Genomic DNA, 17,788 nt, shown 5'->3' with positions numbered 1-17,788 from the left:
CTGTTCAGATGAACTATTGACATGTGACACAACAACAGAAACAGCGTGGAGTGAGAAAATGAGTGCAGCTGCTGAGGAAATTCTTCATAAAAAGTACAGAGAGGGCAATTTTTTTTAAAAGCCTATTAAGTCTATTATCTGTGTGACCTGATAAATACAGTGCTTGAATTTAAAGTAGGGTGGTTAAATTCAAAATAAAGTAATTCAATTCATTTTTTCTTTCTGGTCTTCATTAAAAACATATCATTAAATAATCATAAGAATTATCAACTGAAACAGAATGAAATTTAACATTTTATTTGGATATATTTTTCAGTCCTGCATGAATCATTCTTCATTCTGGTCACATTCCTTTTATGCACATTCCTAACTGATGGTTATGTGGTTAAATATGGCAGAAAATTCTCTGCTGCTCTTAAAGCCGTGACAAAGATTCTGCTGGAGAACTAATCCAACATAATAAAAACATACTTCAACATTAAATCTAGTCAACAACACCAAGGGCTTAGCACATAACAAATACATTACAGTGGTGGAGGGAGCAGCAGCAGGGAATGGAGATATCAGCAGAATAATAGTGAGAGGTGCCGGGTTATAGTGGCCACAATGCACACCTGTAAAAATATGATGAGATGTTAACAGTCAGCTGATAGTCAAGACACTGAAATGAGCCGCTGATTTTAAAGCCTGAGTGAAGTAGCTGATGTCAGCATCATCAACTAAAGCTATGCTCTATTTGTTAGGATTAAGGAAAACAAATGAAATGTGAACATTATGCATATATATTCTGGATGAACAGTTTTAGTTGGCAGTGAACAATTTAAATTTTTCAATATGAATGTTTCTTTGTTATGCTGATACAAAAAAACAGTAACGCTATAATTAGGGTACATGAATTATCATGAATTCATACATATAGTACTTAATGTACTAAAAAGGATGTGCAAGAATAAATAGCATTGCATGCATGACTAAATGCAAGAGCAACATGTTAATACTAAGGTATGTCAATCATCAAGATTTCTTACTTATTATGATGTTCATGTCGTCTTTATATGTAACTCCGCAGGGCAAAAAGGAACAGGGACACTACTAACTAAGCATTACTTTTTCCTGATTGTTCAAATAAAATCAGTTCTATATTGTTATTATGTGTACCATTACTAATTATTATCTCTGTGATTCACAATTTTTGAAAAACCCTTTTTTATGGTTCCACGTCAGTGGCAGACGTGGCCACAGGCATTATGTTCTCAGGACATTGCATTCTTGTGAACGTTATATCTCAGAACTCCTTGAGGGAATTTGGACTGAAGGATGAATATTATTACAAACAACATGCATTATATGAGTCTGGCAAGACATGGATGTAAACTGTACCCTGATTGGTTGGTGGAGATGTAAAACTGCATGGCAGTAGTACTATTTTGACCGCTCTGCTTTATATGACCATTGATGGCTGACTTCTCTCTCTTGTTAACCGGTGACTTGGGTCTGCAAAGGATCAACAACTGCTTCAGTTCGAAATCTTGTTTCAGTTCGGGACAATGTATGTGGGGGTCATGTCATCTCCACTGGCAGCATCTGGCAGATGTGTTTACACTGTAGTAGGTGCCTCACTATCTGACCAGCTCTAATTAGTGCAATCTTCTTGTTAGATTATAATTTTCATTATAAATAATTTCATCCATTTCAATCACCAATTATTCAGGTTTTTCATCATTAAAAAGTCAGAAATCGTGATGACTGAAATACCTTAGTTGTTACATTAATTATAATATTATTCTCGCACGATTTATGTATGAGATACTGTTAATTCTTGTGCATTCCTGACAGTTCAGTACTGCATGAATGAATGAACACATGAATTCAGGCTTTTTCCAGGTATGAATTAATGATGATTCATATACCCTTACTGTAAAGTCTTACCAAAACACAACCCGTGCACCCAAAAGTATTTTGCTAAAGCTAATCAGATGTTTTAAAAACGCTTGAGAAAGCTTGAAATGTCATATATTTGTATGTGTTTGTGTGAGTAAATACAGGGATTGTGACATTGCTTTTGACTGTACATGCACACTTTAAAACACACCTTTATGATAGCTGAGAGGGGAGTGAGAGTGAATAATGGGAATATAAATAAATATGTTGTTATATATAAAGTCTCTGGGGGATTGAGAGAAATACAGAGAAATTGTTTAGATTATTTCACAGGAAACTCTATAGCTCCCCATGTCATTCAGATGCATGATGGGACACAGTTGGCCGGTGCCTGGCAGGCTACCAATCCAATAAGGGAACAGATTGATTAGATCCAGGACCCCCTCCCTGCCTTCAGTTCTCCTGAACTGGAGAGGCTTAGAGCTGGAAATGAGATTTTCATTCACACCCCAAATCCACCGGGAACACAACTCCATAACCCTCACAGAAGCCATGAAGCAAAGCAGGCTTTGTCTGTGACGGCACGGATGTGTGTGTAGCTAAAGTGGAGTGCAACATGTGTGTTTGACTGTGTGTGCAGCCGGCTGTGATTATGCTGATGGGGACACTATCTACTTTGCTACTCATCCTTTTCCCTCCCACTTACTCCCTCTCTGTGCATGTGTGTTGCTCTCAAACACACGCACGCACACACACACACGCACACACGTACTTAACTTGGACGCACACGGAAGCACATGCAGCTTGCATACAGTCCAAATACATATATAGTCCTATATACAAGCAGACACTCACATGCACACACAGGCAGAGCCTCTGTGTGGTGTGAAGCATGCTGTGTGTTGTAATTTCACCCTCTCCCTGCCGAGAGGAATAATTACATCGCTCACTGACTCCTCAGTCTATCTTCTGTGCTTCCCTCTCATCCTCATCGTCTTCCTTGCCCCGTAACTCTCTCATTCCTCCTCTCTCCCCACCACGCACACACACACCTTCACCCTCTCCCATCTACCATCTTTGCTTGCATTTAATCTTTCCATTTCAACTTCTTCATGCCTCTCTCCTTTGCTCTGGTCAGCGCTCTACAGTCCAAACCTGCTTCTCATCATTACACAGCTGGCATGACAGATCTTAATTTTTGTTTGTTACACTGAGCTCTGATGATTGGTTGATTGATGAATTAGTCATATGACAGAAAATCAATTAACACCTCTGATGATGTATTAATCGATTAAGTCTTTTATCGAGCAGAAAACATCAAGCGTTTGTTGTCTCTAGCATCTAAATGAGCAATGTTTAACAACTGCATGACTAAGAACGAGCACTGTAATCCAAATAGCATATTAGAGCCATAGACTATATATTAAATAGGTTGAAATTAAATTTAATATACAATCTATGGTTGAAGCGCCCCTTCCTCCCCAGACTCCAGGAAGCACAGGGTGGCTGCAGGGACACTGCAGAAGCGCAGGACGAGCACAAGATTGTAATTTGACAATGACAAGCTCTGAAGAGTTCTACACTGTAAGTTCATCAGCCACTTATAACTGTCAGTTGTCTGTCAATGTAAAGTTCAGCCTGTTATCCTGAAAACTAAAGCCAACTGCTCTGAACGCACTTTGGAGTTTGAGTTCAGTGACCGCCTAACTTATAGTCTGCCAGACTCCATTAACATATTACTCAATTTAACAGTTACAAACATCTATGGCTTCTGAAACATTATTACGACTAATAAACATTAACTTAATCATTTGGCAAATATTCTGCATTAATTTAAATGCTAATTAACATGAAATGGGCAAACAATAACACAAGTTATGGGCCAGAATAGAAATTTCAAAGGATGACACCGCAGCTGTAGCATTGTTATCAGAGAAGCTAGTATTTCAACTTAGCATATTTCCTTAATCTCTGATGACATATCATGTTCATTTTATTGCTATTATTATGATTATTATTGCTATTACAGTAAATATATTACAGATTTTTCCTTTAAATTTGACCCCTTGCTGCTTTTTTCAGTTTCATTACATTGTAAATTACATACCTTTGGGTATTCAACTGTTGATTAGACAAAACGAGCAGTTTGAAGATGTTACCTTGAATTTCCAGACCAACATGAATCATCTGCATTTTCATTTTACTTTACTTTTTGTTCTTGTCTCCTCTGACACACATGCACCACTCTGGCTGCAGCAGAATCACTTCGTCTCTGAGAGCTCTGCTCTTTGATCGTTTGTTGGGTAAAGCTTCAGGCTTGCAAGGAATTTCACTATTTTCAAATGTTATTTATTAAGATTTTGTTCCCTGATTGTGCATCATATGTTGGAAGTAGATGCACAATGCCCAGTGAGAAGAGGGAAACAGTGTAGCCAGCATGTTGCATTAACCTGACCAACTAGTAATCAGCAAAGGATGAAACAAAGCAAAAATACAGCCTCAGGTCAAGTTTGGGGCTCAAATTTAGCAGCTTAGCAAAAGCCAGTGGCTCTGGATGTAGTTTTCAGGTGTGGTACCAAAACCTGAGAGTAGACGGATAAAAACAGCTAAATGTTTGAGACGTTTGAACCACAGAGTAGAATATTACGTTCTGTGATTGGATGTTATTACTCAAAATGCAAATGGCCTAAAAAATCAAATAAAAGCCAGATATTTTGTAACACAGTTGTTTATAATTTAAATAGGACAGGTTCATGTCCATTCAAGTCTTAAAGTGCTCCAACTGTCAGCCTAAAATAGTCTGTGAAGCAGAATCAAATTTGACCTTTATTTCTAGAATACTGGATAAAGCCTAAAATAACTCCTCCCACTTTTCTTTTCTATACACCTCCATGAATCCAGTAATCTAATTATTTCTGCATAACAAATGCGGTGTGTGACAGCCTCTTCCAGTGGAAGGTCCATCTACATTTCTGCTGGAGTCAGGATGTGTGTGTGAATGGATTTCCGCTGCAGCGTGTTCAGAGGAAAAGGCACAGTGTCAGCAGCAGGGAGATTATTGACACCAACACCAGCAGGATTGACAGCATTTCATGTTCTCCACCATTCCATAAATCCCACCGATTCCTATGCCTAACCTGTGCTTTGTGCTCCACACACAACTTCAAATCCAAACAGTCTTTGTAATCCTTTGAAAACAGCCCTGTCGGATTGATCTATCTTGGCTGTAACAAAAGAGACGATTCTGTTGGACGGAAAAGTGCACTCTTGGCCCATCTGCTGCCCCTGCCAGGCCCAGGAAAATGTTTAAAGTAACAGAAGGAATTTCCAGAGATTGTTTGACACAAGCCTTCACCCTACAATTTCACCTTTAGTAGATTATTTTGAAATCCAACAAGAGTTTAGATCTGATCAGATTACTAAACCTATTCGATTAGATTTCTCACGTCTGAGACAAAACACTGACCCTGTGAAATAACAAAGCTGTAACTCAAACCAGTAAACTCCGAAATGAACTTGAGCCAGTCAGTCAAACTTCATCTACAATTTTAATAATCAGTTTATTGTTATTACCAAGCAAAAATGCCAAGCATCTGCTGCTTGGAGCTTCTCCAATTGGAGGATTGGCTGCTTTCCTCTGTTTTATATCACTGTAAATTAAACATCTTTGAGTTTTGTGTTAGTTTGACAAAACAAGTAGTTTGAGAACATCACTGTCAGCTCTGGGAACCTTTTAATATTTGCTTTTCACTTTTTAAGCATGATTAACCCCTTTAAGGGATTATTTTGATTATTTGAAGTGGGGTTGAAGGAGTACCAGCATGGAAGCGAAACAAGGTACTGCTGTGGACCCACCTCAGTGTGTATGTGCCCTGTAGCCAGAATATTTTCACTGCTTTACTTTTCCGTCAGACAGCCTTTTCTGATGGGAAGTCAGTTATATCAGCTAAATATTGTGCTCTCCAAAACAACCAGACTCCATAGATGATATCAGTAATTTTACCTTGCAGAACACGGGAGTTGCTGGTCTACCGCTGCCTCAATGTCTTAGTTTATTAGTGTTATTCTGTGACTTTGGTGAATTCAAACTTTCCTATTAAAACACTGAAGTCACACAATAACACAAACAAACTAGCATATCAAGACAGTGGTAGACTGGCAATTTCCATGTTCTGTGAGGCAAAATGGCTTATTTCTCCTTTGGAGTTTGGTTGGTTTGGAGAAATATGATATGATATTTCACTTGAAAACAGTGGTTTCCCACCAGAAAAGGCTGTCTGATGGCAAAGTAAAGTGGTGAAAATAGAAATACGAAATAGCATATGTGTAAACCTTGTCCACAGCAGTACACTGCTTACTGTTCTTGCTGGTACTCCTCTCTGCTTCTCCAAACAGGGGGGACAACCTCCATCTACTGTAGTTAGTACACAGATGATCAATAAGTACCTTATACAACCCCACTTCAAATAATCTCAACTATCTCTTTAATTGAAAAAATAATCATCACAAATTAGTAATGAAAATATTCATTAGTTGGAGCTCATGAAAAACTCAACTAGAATAAATTATACTCCAATTAACATTTCAGTGCACGTGTGTCCTGTTCGCTCAGTTGGTAGAGTGTTCTGTGAGGCAGTGAGTCCTGTGCAGTGCCTGTGGGTTTGACTCACGCTTATGGCCCTTTGCATGTCATCACCCCACTCTCTCTCCCCTGCAGCTGTCTTGCCCCCCCCCCAAAAAAAAACAAAAAAAACATTTCAGGAACATTGTATGTAGTATTTCTTGCTGTGTTACTGTACCATTGAGCCATTTCGAGTTGTACTGCGCAGTCCTCAGAGGTGGCATGCCGCCCAGGCTGCGGTATATGACGGGGTCGCGGCCAGAGAAGTCGATGACGGTGGCAGCATATAGCTCTCCGCTCTCTGTCACCACCGCTGTGGAGTTGTGACGAGGGTCATATGGGCAGCGAGCCACGCCGTTCACCCGCTCCAGCACACTGCTCATGTTGCCCACCTGTGATGGAAGAAAAGATAGGGAGAGGGAGAGAAAACAGGAGAGACAGGGAGCAGCAGGTTAAGTCTACAGTGCTTTCTCATCATAATACAAAATGACACACAAAAAAATACTTGTCCGTACCTCTCTGGTAATACATAGTGGCTGGAAAGCGTTGGTTCCACAGGTCATGACCTCTGTCTTGTTCACCAGCAGGACTCTGATGTAGTTCTGACATTCAATCTGCAGAGAAGTTGGCGAAGAAGAAAGCTCTCAAAAAGTTACAGTGGAGCAGAGAAAAGCTGAGGCGGCAGGCTAAATATTCTTTGATGCTGCTGAGAAGAACAATCGACCACGTCCTCTGGTGTCAGACTGGCTTGGAACCAAAAGCAAAGCAATTCAGTGTCTGCATGCTTTCACTCCTGTAAGTCTATTGTTCAAACATAAGAATCCTTGTTGGTTCTGAATGAAGACCTGTTTGTGGTATTGACGGACACACTACAATAAATCAAGTCTGTGTGTCAGTAAAAAGAGTCAAATCGGTTTTAACAAAGGCATGAAATCGATTTATTAGTAATGAAAGTATCAATTTTTGTAAATGGTGGTGCTTTGTGTTTTGGCAGAGAACTGAGGTAATTTTGGAGACACAGGCTTTGCAAAGAATTGATTGTCTGTTTTGTGGATTAGGTATCACCCCTCACTCTGTAGGCACTGTGGGAGATAAAAATGACGTTGCAATCAATTCTCACAAAATAATCGAAATAAGACAGCTGATCGCAGCGTCGGTTATCAGACATATTTGAAAAGACGTCCTTTTGTGTCTCGATATCTTGCCCCAAGCTGTCTTGTGTGCGTTTTCCTTCCTTCCCATTGCCCTTTCTCTCTTCTCTGCAAGAAAAACAACTCATGATTGAAGGGTCTGAAATAGCTGCTCTGTACTGAGCCCTCCCATGAGGCCCATAAGGCCCTCACTGCAACAGGCAGAAGATATCAAGATGGCCTCTCTGTAAGCCAGGCGGCGCTGACATGAAGTGCTGTAATTGGGGGCGGGATCGAGGTTACCTCTGTTTTGCCTTTGCTCTGACAGGACCTCCTGGTTTCCTCGTCCGGTGCCCATTCTGTCGCCTAGGAGACAAAAACAAGAAAAAGCCCAGGGATGACAAAGAGGCCGAAAAGCAGTCAGCTGAGTCCTTCAGATACTACAAAACAGTTACGCAACAACTGACTGTTGCTAATACTGTAGGCACGCACAAAAAGATGCATGAAAAGACTTTAACCTCATTGCTGTTTGTTTATTGTGTAAACATGGCGACCGGCTTGCCAGCCAAGAGCTTATTCGAGGGTAGCGGGCAAGGTACCCAACGAGGCAGTTGAAGGGCTGAGGATGGCATTAGCATGTAAATGGATTTCTCTCCATCTTCTTCTTCTTCTTTCTTCCCCTCTTTATCTCTCGCTCGGAAAGTTTGCAGCACTCGCCTCCGCTCTGCCACCTCCCCCCTTTCACTTCTACCAGCCAATTATATTCCTGTTGATGGTTGTGTCTTGGGCTTAATTATGGATGCAGGCAGCAGCACTGCAGGACTGTTCTGCAAACACACTCATGCATGTACGTACACACAGGCTGCTTGGCCACCAGAGCCGCACTGGCTCTTGTTAAGAGGGTTGAGAGATGTCCCTCTCTTGGCTTGAAGTGCATATGTGCAAGTTGCCAGAGGACCCCCTGTTGTGTGTCATTGGCCTCATTTTACTCATCCTCCTCCATCTCCTCCTCTTCTCTGATCTCACTGCCCAAGTAGGAAGGTTGCCTAAATGTCTAAAAGTAAAAAAAAGTCTGCCATTATTGGGATCAATCCATCTGATTCCCCATCTTTCTGTCTGTTTTCTCTTTATTCTTTTCTCTCCTCTCCCAAAGGGATTATTGCGATACACAAGAGGACCCACAGCAGATAATTATCTAGATCTTGCGAACTGCCTTCCCAGGACAATCGGCCAGTGGGACAAAGTTGTGACCAAACATTCAGGGGAGCCCGTAACTGAGGCCAACCAAGAGTCACTGCTAAACTGGGTCAGTATTCCAAGAGCCAAATGAAGGACTCAAACAAACAGTACACAGCAGGAGGAAAAACTAAAGCTAATTCATGGTGCAGCTCACCGTATATATTCAGTCTCGGACACTTTCATTTTTTAGGTGTGATTTTATCCTGCAGTGATATCGCTCGAGCCTTTTTTTGGATCCTCATTTTGCTTTAATTAAAGCTCAGCAGAAGGGACTACACAGTGTATAGCCCCAAGACTTAGTGAGAAATTCTGCTGGGAAAATATACTTTAGAGTTAATCACATTTTTTTCAATCCTTTTGTGCAGAGAATATAGCTCTTTAGGAATTTAAATGGAAATAAAACATTTAATGAGAACTTAAAAGTACTGCCAAAATCTTTCTGGGGACAAAATGTTAACTTACAACTTGCAGAGTGTTTAAAGTATATAAATAGATCTTATTTCACAGATCATGGAGTAAATCGACTATGCTTGAAGGAGTGGAAGTTCATGATTTTGGATGATTAGCCTCTGCATAAATTCTAGCTAATGAGCGAAAACACCAGACTGAATGGTCCTATCCACAGCCTAATGAGCTAGTCAAACATCTGCACATTGTCCTGGAATTTCTTTTATTACTTGCTATAAGCATATATTCATAGACATTCATCAGTGAGTGATTGCTTTTTGATTGTTCACACTGCCAACCATTTGTGCTGCCAAAACACTGCAGAGGAAATCCACATTTTTGATGCCACATTTGATTGTTAGAGAACCTAAAGCTCCACTAATCGACAAACTCGCCCAGTGTGCACTTGCTGCCCAGCAGCAGACACACAAAGTCAAGAACCAGCTAGCCTGGAAGGAAAGTGGAACATTTAGCAGCTCAGAAGATCATGGAGACCAAACCAGGGCAAAAAGAATACTGAAGAGAAATATGTACATAACTCTATACAAGTGAAACCACTTTATAAAGTTATTATATGTCAGTGTGCCTGTTGTTTTGGAGTTTTTCTGCTTCCTGGTGGCAAATGATCAACTAATGCATTTTGTTCAGTTTTCATTTTTTAATAATGATTGACAATGCCTATTTCAGCGGTTCTCAAACAGCTGGGGACTCTGCCCATGGGTGTATGAAAACTTTGCAGATTTATTTATTTAAATTTTTACATTTATTCTTTTTTTTTTTTTTTTACAGAATGCTACATGGCTCAATATATAATATATAAAATATCTTATGGATTACATTCTGTTATAACAACCTAAAATAATGGTCTAACATTTTTTTTATTGTTCTTTCTCACAACTGGAAGTGTAAAGTCTGTAAAGCAGAAGTGCAAAAAAAAGTAGGCTACATCCAATTATTTCAAGGGACATACATTTTTTATTTTGTAAAGGGTACTTGGCTGTAGGGCTGGGCGGTATGACAAAATTTTCATATCACGTTTTTTTAAAAAATCAGATCGGTTTCACGGTATTTGACGGTATTTTTTTTTTTTTTTCATGCAACAGTGTTCTTACCCACAATTTCTTCTACTGAGAACAGAATTACTGCAGTTGATGGTCTTCATATAGCCCATTTTACTGTCACAAGGACTGTATCATGTTTTCTTTTTGTTTTTTTTTATGTCCAGACAGGTAAAAGCATGACCCCTTCAAAGTATGGTTACCATCACATGGACGACTATACAATTAAACGTCCCCACCCACGCTAGTCGGCACCAGAAATACTAGTCATTTAAAATATTTTTTTTATTGTCAATATTTCATTCATGCATGATGCCAGTTATCTGTTGCCGCACGCCACTAGTCGGGGCTGCGTCTCTGTCAGACAGCAGCTCCTCTCACCCTGCTTGTATGAACCGATCGCCGTGGCAACACCAGATGTTTACATCAGCGAGGTCGGACGGATGATTGTAGACTGTGACAGAATAAGCTGATATATATTCACTCCACTGGAGAAATGTGACCGCATTAAGCACAGACACAGACATAAACCTGCAGGCGGAGCTGCTGCTGCTACTACTAGCTGCTAACGTTAGCCACACTGTGTGTCAGGCTGGAAGCTAACATAAGCTCTGGGTCCTTTACCTGCAGACACTGTGACCCTCTTCAGTCTAAAAAGGTGAAGCATAAGCATGTAAGGTTTGTATTGCACAGCGCGAAGTAGCGCGCATTTCAGCGGCATTTAAATAAAGTACGATTTGGCGATTGTAGACTGTGATTAACGTCTTCAAATTGCTCTTAATACACACAGTATTTTTTTCGGACAGTGTTTAACATTATAAATTAATACATTTTGCCTTGTGTTTTCTTAGTGACTATTCTAAATTAAATTTGGCATCTAATCAACAGAGAAATTAGTTGCCAGGAACATCCCTGGTACACATGTTCAAGCAAGCATACCTGTGGTGTTGGTGCGCAGCAGTGAAATGGGTCCCCGCTGAAACACTTTGCCACCGCGCACGTTCTGGACGTTGTTTGGGCTATTCACCGGTATGACGGTATATGAAAAATTCATATCATAACGAAAACAAAGACCGATTTTCGGTACGAACCGGTATACCGCCCAGCCCTACTTGGCTGAGAAAAAAATGTATGGAACCTCTGTACTTAATAATAGCATTTAATTTTCAAAAACAACTCATACATTATACTATACTATAATATACAGAACAAACCTGCACATAATGCATGTGTAAGGGCATGGACAGAAAAGATGAACATAGTACAAGTAACTTTTAATGTCAACACCACATAAGGCCGATGTATGATTCTATTTTTCCTGCAGCGCCCGCAGAGTGCACTAAAAAACTGTAGCTCTGCAAAACACCCAGATAGTGGGACACGATGAGTACAATGTCGAGGTCAGCAATGATACCCATACGCTCTGAATGGAATTTCTTTTTTTTTTTGACAGATTTACCTCCACATTGTATGTTTGACAGTGTGAATTACTTTAAGTTATGGTGGATTGGTCTGACTGTTTTAAACTGTCAAAATGATGGACAGCCTTTAGATTTTTCTGTCAATCAAAATAATAAAACATACATACGTGCAGAGTCATGCTTATAGTCACTTGACGAATCTATGTCCAACATTCACTCTCTTATGGTTCTGTTCTTGTTTCCACCCACTCCAGAGGGAAATAGCTTGTTCTTTAGCTGCTAGTTTCTCCACTTCATTCATTATGGCTGCTAATTTTGCTGATGCAGCTGGAAAACAGGCTGATGAGAGCGCTGAGGGTGAACCAAATAAGTATAGCTGAGGGCCATGAAAAACACACTAAAATGCTCCACAGAGCTGAAGGGAGCTGCAGAGTCCAGAGACAAGCAACAAATTTGATCAATTGTTTTTTGTTTTTTGTTTTTTACAATAGGTTTGTTTTCACATTAATGGTCATCCTACCAACATTTTTAACATACAAAGACTACAGATAGAGGTCCCCTAGGACCCAAAGAATAAACTGCTGCAAGAAACAAACCATTAAGTTTTCCTCTCCAAACATTATTAGTTATGTAATTCATGTCATCTGAAAAAAAATGTCTACTGCATCTGTGTCTGTTTCCTTCAAAAAGATCTGCAGGTCCCCCGGTCGAATGGATTAAGGTTAAATGCATAAAGGAAATGCACTACAACAAAAGCATGCCATGTATTTGATGAATTGTTCATGTTAAAGTATTGATAAGCACAGCTTCAATCAAGCTAAACTGAACTAGGCATAAAATCCAGACAAAACCTCTGTTCTCTTTTGCTCAGGTTAGAGTCAGAGATTGAGACAAATTCATTAGTGTTATAAAGCTATGTTTAGCTCCTGCAGCCGGTAGAGCACCGGTAAATGGGCTCTGGCCCGTATTGATAGTTACAGCTCATCTCCCTGTCTCCCACAGCAGCTCCCTTCAATTAACCTGCTGCAGACTGCACCGGGGAGGGAGACAGCAGCAGGGGACGGCTATATAAAGTAAACTGTGATTAAAATGAAACTTGAGCTGCAGATACTGAACATGAAAAAGACGAAGAAATAAAAATACCAGAAGCAGCTAATGCGCTCTGCAGGAGCTCGACCGTCTAGTCATGCTGCTTGTGCTGCCTCCAAACAGTACACAGACAGCCAGCAACAACCTCAAATCCACTTCCCATGAGCACAGCGAACAGCGTGGCACCTGCCATTCAGAGCGCAGCCCCGCCCCCGCTGCAACAGTCCATCACTCCGCCTGTTGAAATGAAAACACTGCTCCTCCACAGCCCCTGCCTGTCAGCCCCTGACAGCCCGGGGACTGATGGGATGACGTCATTGTAAACACACACACACACACACACGCACGCACACACACAGGGTGATGGATGCCTTCGCGATGAATCATGGCTTGGGGCATTACCATCTTTTCGGCAGAGCCCCGTCTCCAAGGATCCCCATCGGCTTAACCCGATGACCTTCACCAGAAAGTGCCCCCTGCCCCTCCCTCCCCCGCCCCCTCTCTCTGTCCATCTCCTCTTCTTCACACCACTTTGGAACAAAGCCACGCTCACACAGAGCCTGTGAGAATACCAATTCCGCCTCAACATCCTCTCTCCCTCAAATACCTTCCCTCTGTACCGAAGCTTCAAGCTTGAATGGTCTGGCTGCCATCAACAGGATGAATTAAAGCTGTTTAACGTGTGGGCAGCATTTTCTCTGAAAAATGTTTGTGTTAACAACAATCCAACACAATGAAAGGTAAGACATGAACACAGAGCAGAATATTTTCACATAATTTATGTTGATTCTGTTCTCATTTGCTGAATAATTATTCATTTGTAGTGCAGAGAATAGGTCAGTACCCTGATTCACTCACTGTCACAGTTCAACCTCTGTTGACTGAGGATTATGAAAACAAAATGAAAAAAAGATAAGATTCTTGACAAATTAAAAAACAAAAGATAACAAAATTAAAAGACAAGTTTGGGAGAAGAGAACAATAAGTAACAATACATGGTGTACAGTCTTTGGTTGTTTCCCCCTTCCCCCCTCAGACTCAAGGAGGCTCAGGCAGGCTGCAGGAACACTGCAGGAATGCAACACTATTTCTACATTGTAATTGACAATAACAAGCAATGAAGAGTCCTACACTGTAGGTTAGTTAGCTGTTTATAACTGCCAGTTGTCTGTCAATGTAAAGCTAAGCCTCTTATCCTGAAAACAAAAGCCCACTGCTCTGACAATACACACTCGAAGTTTGAGTTCATCGACTGCCTGTCTCACTGCCTGTCTCACTGCCTGTCTCACTGCCTGCCAGACTCCATTAACATATTGCTCAATTTAGCCGTCATATATATTTACAGCGTCCACAAGGTTTATAATGATTTCTAACAACTCATAAACAGACACTTATTCATTCAGCAAATATTTGGCACTAATTTGAATTCGAATTAATATGAAACAGTCAAACAATAAAACAAGTTTCAGGCTGCAGTAGAAATTTGTTCTAATTGGTTGTAGCATTGTTTTCAGAGTACTACAATTTATCACCTTTCCTTAATCTTTGATGACATATCATAGGGCTGTTATTCTTTACTAAAGTAGAAATATTAGACATCCCAACTTTCAAAACTGAAAAAAATAGTCTATATAAATTCAACAAAATCCTCTTTACAATTTGACCTGCCAATGCTAGGTGATTAATGTTTGGTTACGTTTAGGCACAAGACCCAGTCTGTTTCACTTGCACATGTAACTTTTTTCTCACACCGTATTTGCACATCAGGTTTATTTTCTGGCAAAACAGCTTGCATCTGTGAAGTGTGACATCCACTTTTGTGTTTCAAACAAACATGTCACCTCTCCTCCAAGTCTCAGGAGAAGGGATGCTATAGTTTTCATTTTCTAATATGCAATATTTATGAAATACAGATATAAGATAAATGAAAGACAGCATGTTGCACACAGTACTGCAAGCTGTTGTATCTGTTACATCAATCACAAATGAGGTGCAAAGTGTATTCAAAAATGCTTGTAAAACAAAGAAATGTCACTGCCAAACACTGTCAATCATTTTTAGAAATATTTCTAACGAACAGACTGCTTAAAACTGCTTCTGAAACACTTCCAGTAGACATTTGAACTATAAAGACAGATGTGATGAAACAACTAGAAAGTGACACATCCAGTGGGCATGAGGGGTCAAAGGTTTTCTGGCACTAAAACAACATCCATACTTTCACTTCGGATTCTGAGAAATAGACATAACTGTCATGACCTCTAGAAGCCACTGTCAGGCAAACCTCAACATGAAACCTAGCGTTGGAACCAGACGAATGTGCAAGCTAATTTCATTTCATTGCGCTAGGCTCGTCTACGATTAAAAGACCAAATTTTGGAGTCGGTTGAAAGATGCTGCTGGGGCTGATATAAGTGATTTAAAAATGTGCCATCATCACAATGTGAAGTCTTTGGACTGAGAGGGAACTCGCAGTTGAGGGCAAGGAGAGAAACGCTATTGCGCATATTCAGTGGGCTGTAAAACCAGGAAGTAAATCTGGAAGCTAGAAAACTATTTTGGAGTTTGCACCAGGTGAGCAATTCTGTTTGGACTGAATAGGCCCTGCATGTTCAGGTTCAGCTGTATGTAACACATCTATGCTAATGACTGAGATTAGCTATAGATTAGCTAGCAAGTTAGCTTGTATTTTGCTGACATTATTCAATTTAAGATGAGACTATAGGTCACTTATACAGGTCCTCCAGCAGCATCTTTTAAACATCAAAATGTAGTTCTCTTTTCAACGTAGACGAGCCTAGCACATGGCATATCTAAGTACAGGAAGCAGGAAAGCAGAGAGTTGACCAAGGCTCTGCTGCTTATCAAGCTTGGTCAACTTTTATTGGAACACAGAGCAAAAAGTAGTGGGGCGTAGGATCAATTAGCAGAGGCATTTCGGTCTCCACTCACTGATAACATCCTTTGGACACTGAAAGCAAGCCAAGAGACTCCAAACTCATTTGCATCTGTGAGGAGAGTCTGTGTTCAAATATCAGTATCAAACTTGCAGATAATTTGTAATTTGTAGAAGCCTAAATATAGAAGAAATAAGAAAAACAAAACAAAACACTTGAAATGTAATTTAAATAACTGTCCCTGATGCACAAAATACCAGGCAATTAAATGGTTGTCTGCCTCTCCTGAGATGAGTTAGACATTTTTCATGCCCAAATACACTGAAGGCCACAGAGTCTGTTTATTATTTGCGCCTGTAGCCTCAGATACATGTTAAGAGTTCATTTCCATCTATTAGTAAAGCCAACAGCCATGTGCTCTCCTTGCCATCAATTCCCAATCTAAACCAGAGCCTGACACCCAATTTCTCCCAATTTCGCCACTCTTTAGACACAATAAGAATATCTTGCCCCCAGCATCTTTCTTAAAGGAGGGAAGAGCGGGGGAAAACATGAATTTTTTATAGGCAAATAAAATAGAAAAAAAAATACAATTAGCAGGAAACAAGATTCATCACTTTTACTGCAGAAAGATGGTGGCTGGGCTTGAAAATGAATTCTATTTTTACCAGAAACAGAGAGAAAGAGGAGGAAAAACGAGAGAGATGGAGAGCGGGAAACACTAATGAAGTAAAGACTGTTTCTGAGCAGCGGTGGCTGCAAATGTGGTCGTTCCTGAAATGTGGCACTGTGTTGATAAGGCCACTGACACACTGCTAACATCATGTGTGACAACTAATTATAACTCATGAATATTGTAAATAAGTGTGTCAGGGGAGTAATGGTTGTTTGAATAGAAGCTGTTTGGCACTTGTTACAGTCAAGATAGATTTGTATAGCAACATAATGGGATTGGACTGGTGTGATTTAGTCTACGTATGAAAAATACTGAAAATATGAAACATTTTTTAAACATACAGCCTAAAAAGTTAAGAATCTGAGTAACAGCCTATATTAAGAAACAGTTGAGCTACCTAGAGGAATATGTAAACCTAAGATGATGCATTGAAATATCATTTAAAGACATTCTGACTAAAATGTCCTGAGTGTGACAAAATTCAATCCAATAACACTCAGGACACATCGATAGTGGTAAACGCTTTTCAGAGGAACATTTCTTTTAAATATTTAGTCATCCAACCTGCTCTGGAGCATTAAAACATATAAAATGGTTTATTTATCTTAGGTTTTGCTGTGGTAAGTCAAATGTTGGAATGATGACTAGAGCACTGAAAACTTGTATTGCTGAACATGAATTATCCAGCAGCAGCAGCACATTTTGTTGAATTTAATCATCCCATTTCCTCTCAAAGATATATTGAGATTGAGAGGATATCACTCCCCCCAAGAGCAGGTAATTTCAGTACTTTATTTTCCAGGAGGGAACGCTACTGGATCCACCGTTTGAGAAACCTGTCACCTCATGGATATGAATGAATAGTTATGACTATAAATTATGACTTTAAGTGTTCTCTGTAATGTACCTCTGTTTGATTGACGTTTAGATAAAGGTGTTTGATGTTCATCCAGAGCTGATGTTCAACTTTTTCTGTAAATCTGTTTTGAAATTGATTCAAAATTAATGCATACTATACTAATGTATTTATAAACTAAACTAAATTTGTCTATTAAATCACATAGTGTCGTGGATTTTATCTCTTGCCCAAAAGTACACAGGAGTCCAATATGTCTCATGCTGAAACTGGTTTAATAATACTTGATCAAGGAGAATGAAGGAATAACCAGTACACGATTGGCATTAATGTTCCCTTCAGTTCTGGAGTTTCAGTCTTTAAACATTCACAGATAAGGTCATGATGAACCTATGCCCAAATAAGGTCAGACCCAACACATCAACAGCATATAAAATTAGCCTATTGGTCTGCAAATCCAAACACAGGAATTA

At 39.9% G+C, this 17,788-nt stretch overlaps 1 protein-coding gene across 5 annotated transcripts in view; it reads right to left on the bottom strand.

Moving 5' to 3' along the window:
* The window catches only part of sema5ba (sema domain, seven thrombospondin repeats (type 1 and type 1-like), transmembrane domain (TM) and short cytoplasmic domain, (semaphorin) 5Ba), a 233,363-nt gene that overhangs the window by 68,275 nt on the left and 147,300 nt on the right, over positions 1–17,788 (bottom strand). For all 5 annotated transcript variants that reach the window (XM_084724799.1, XM_084724802.1, XM_084724798.1 and 2 more), the window contains 3 exons: positions 7,936–7,998; positions 7,018–7,116; positions 6,681–6,894 (listed from right to left, as the gene is read on the bottom strand). In XM_084724799.1, coding sequence (XP_084580925.1) covers positions 6,681–6,894; positions 7,018–7,116; positions 7,936–7,998 — 376 coding nt within the window. The remainder of the gene's footprint in view (positions 1–6,680; positions 6,895–7,017; positions 7,117–7,935; positions 7,999–17,788) is intronic.

Source organism: Lutjanus erythropterus, chromosome 8 (assembly GCF_056507025.1).
Source record: "Lutjanus erythropterus isolate fLutEry1 chromosome 8, fLutEry1.hap2, whole genome shotgun sequence".
Lineage (NCBI taxonomy): Eukaryota > Metazoa > Chordata > Actinopteri > Lutjaniformes > Lutjanidae > Lutjanus > Lutjanus erythropterus.
The sequence above is the reverse complement of the archived record's forward strand: the minus strand, read 5'-3'. Positions and strand labels throughout refer to the sequence as shown.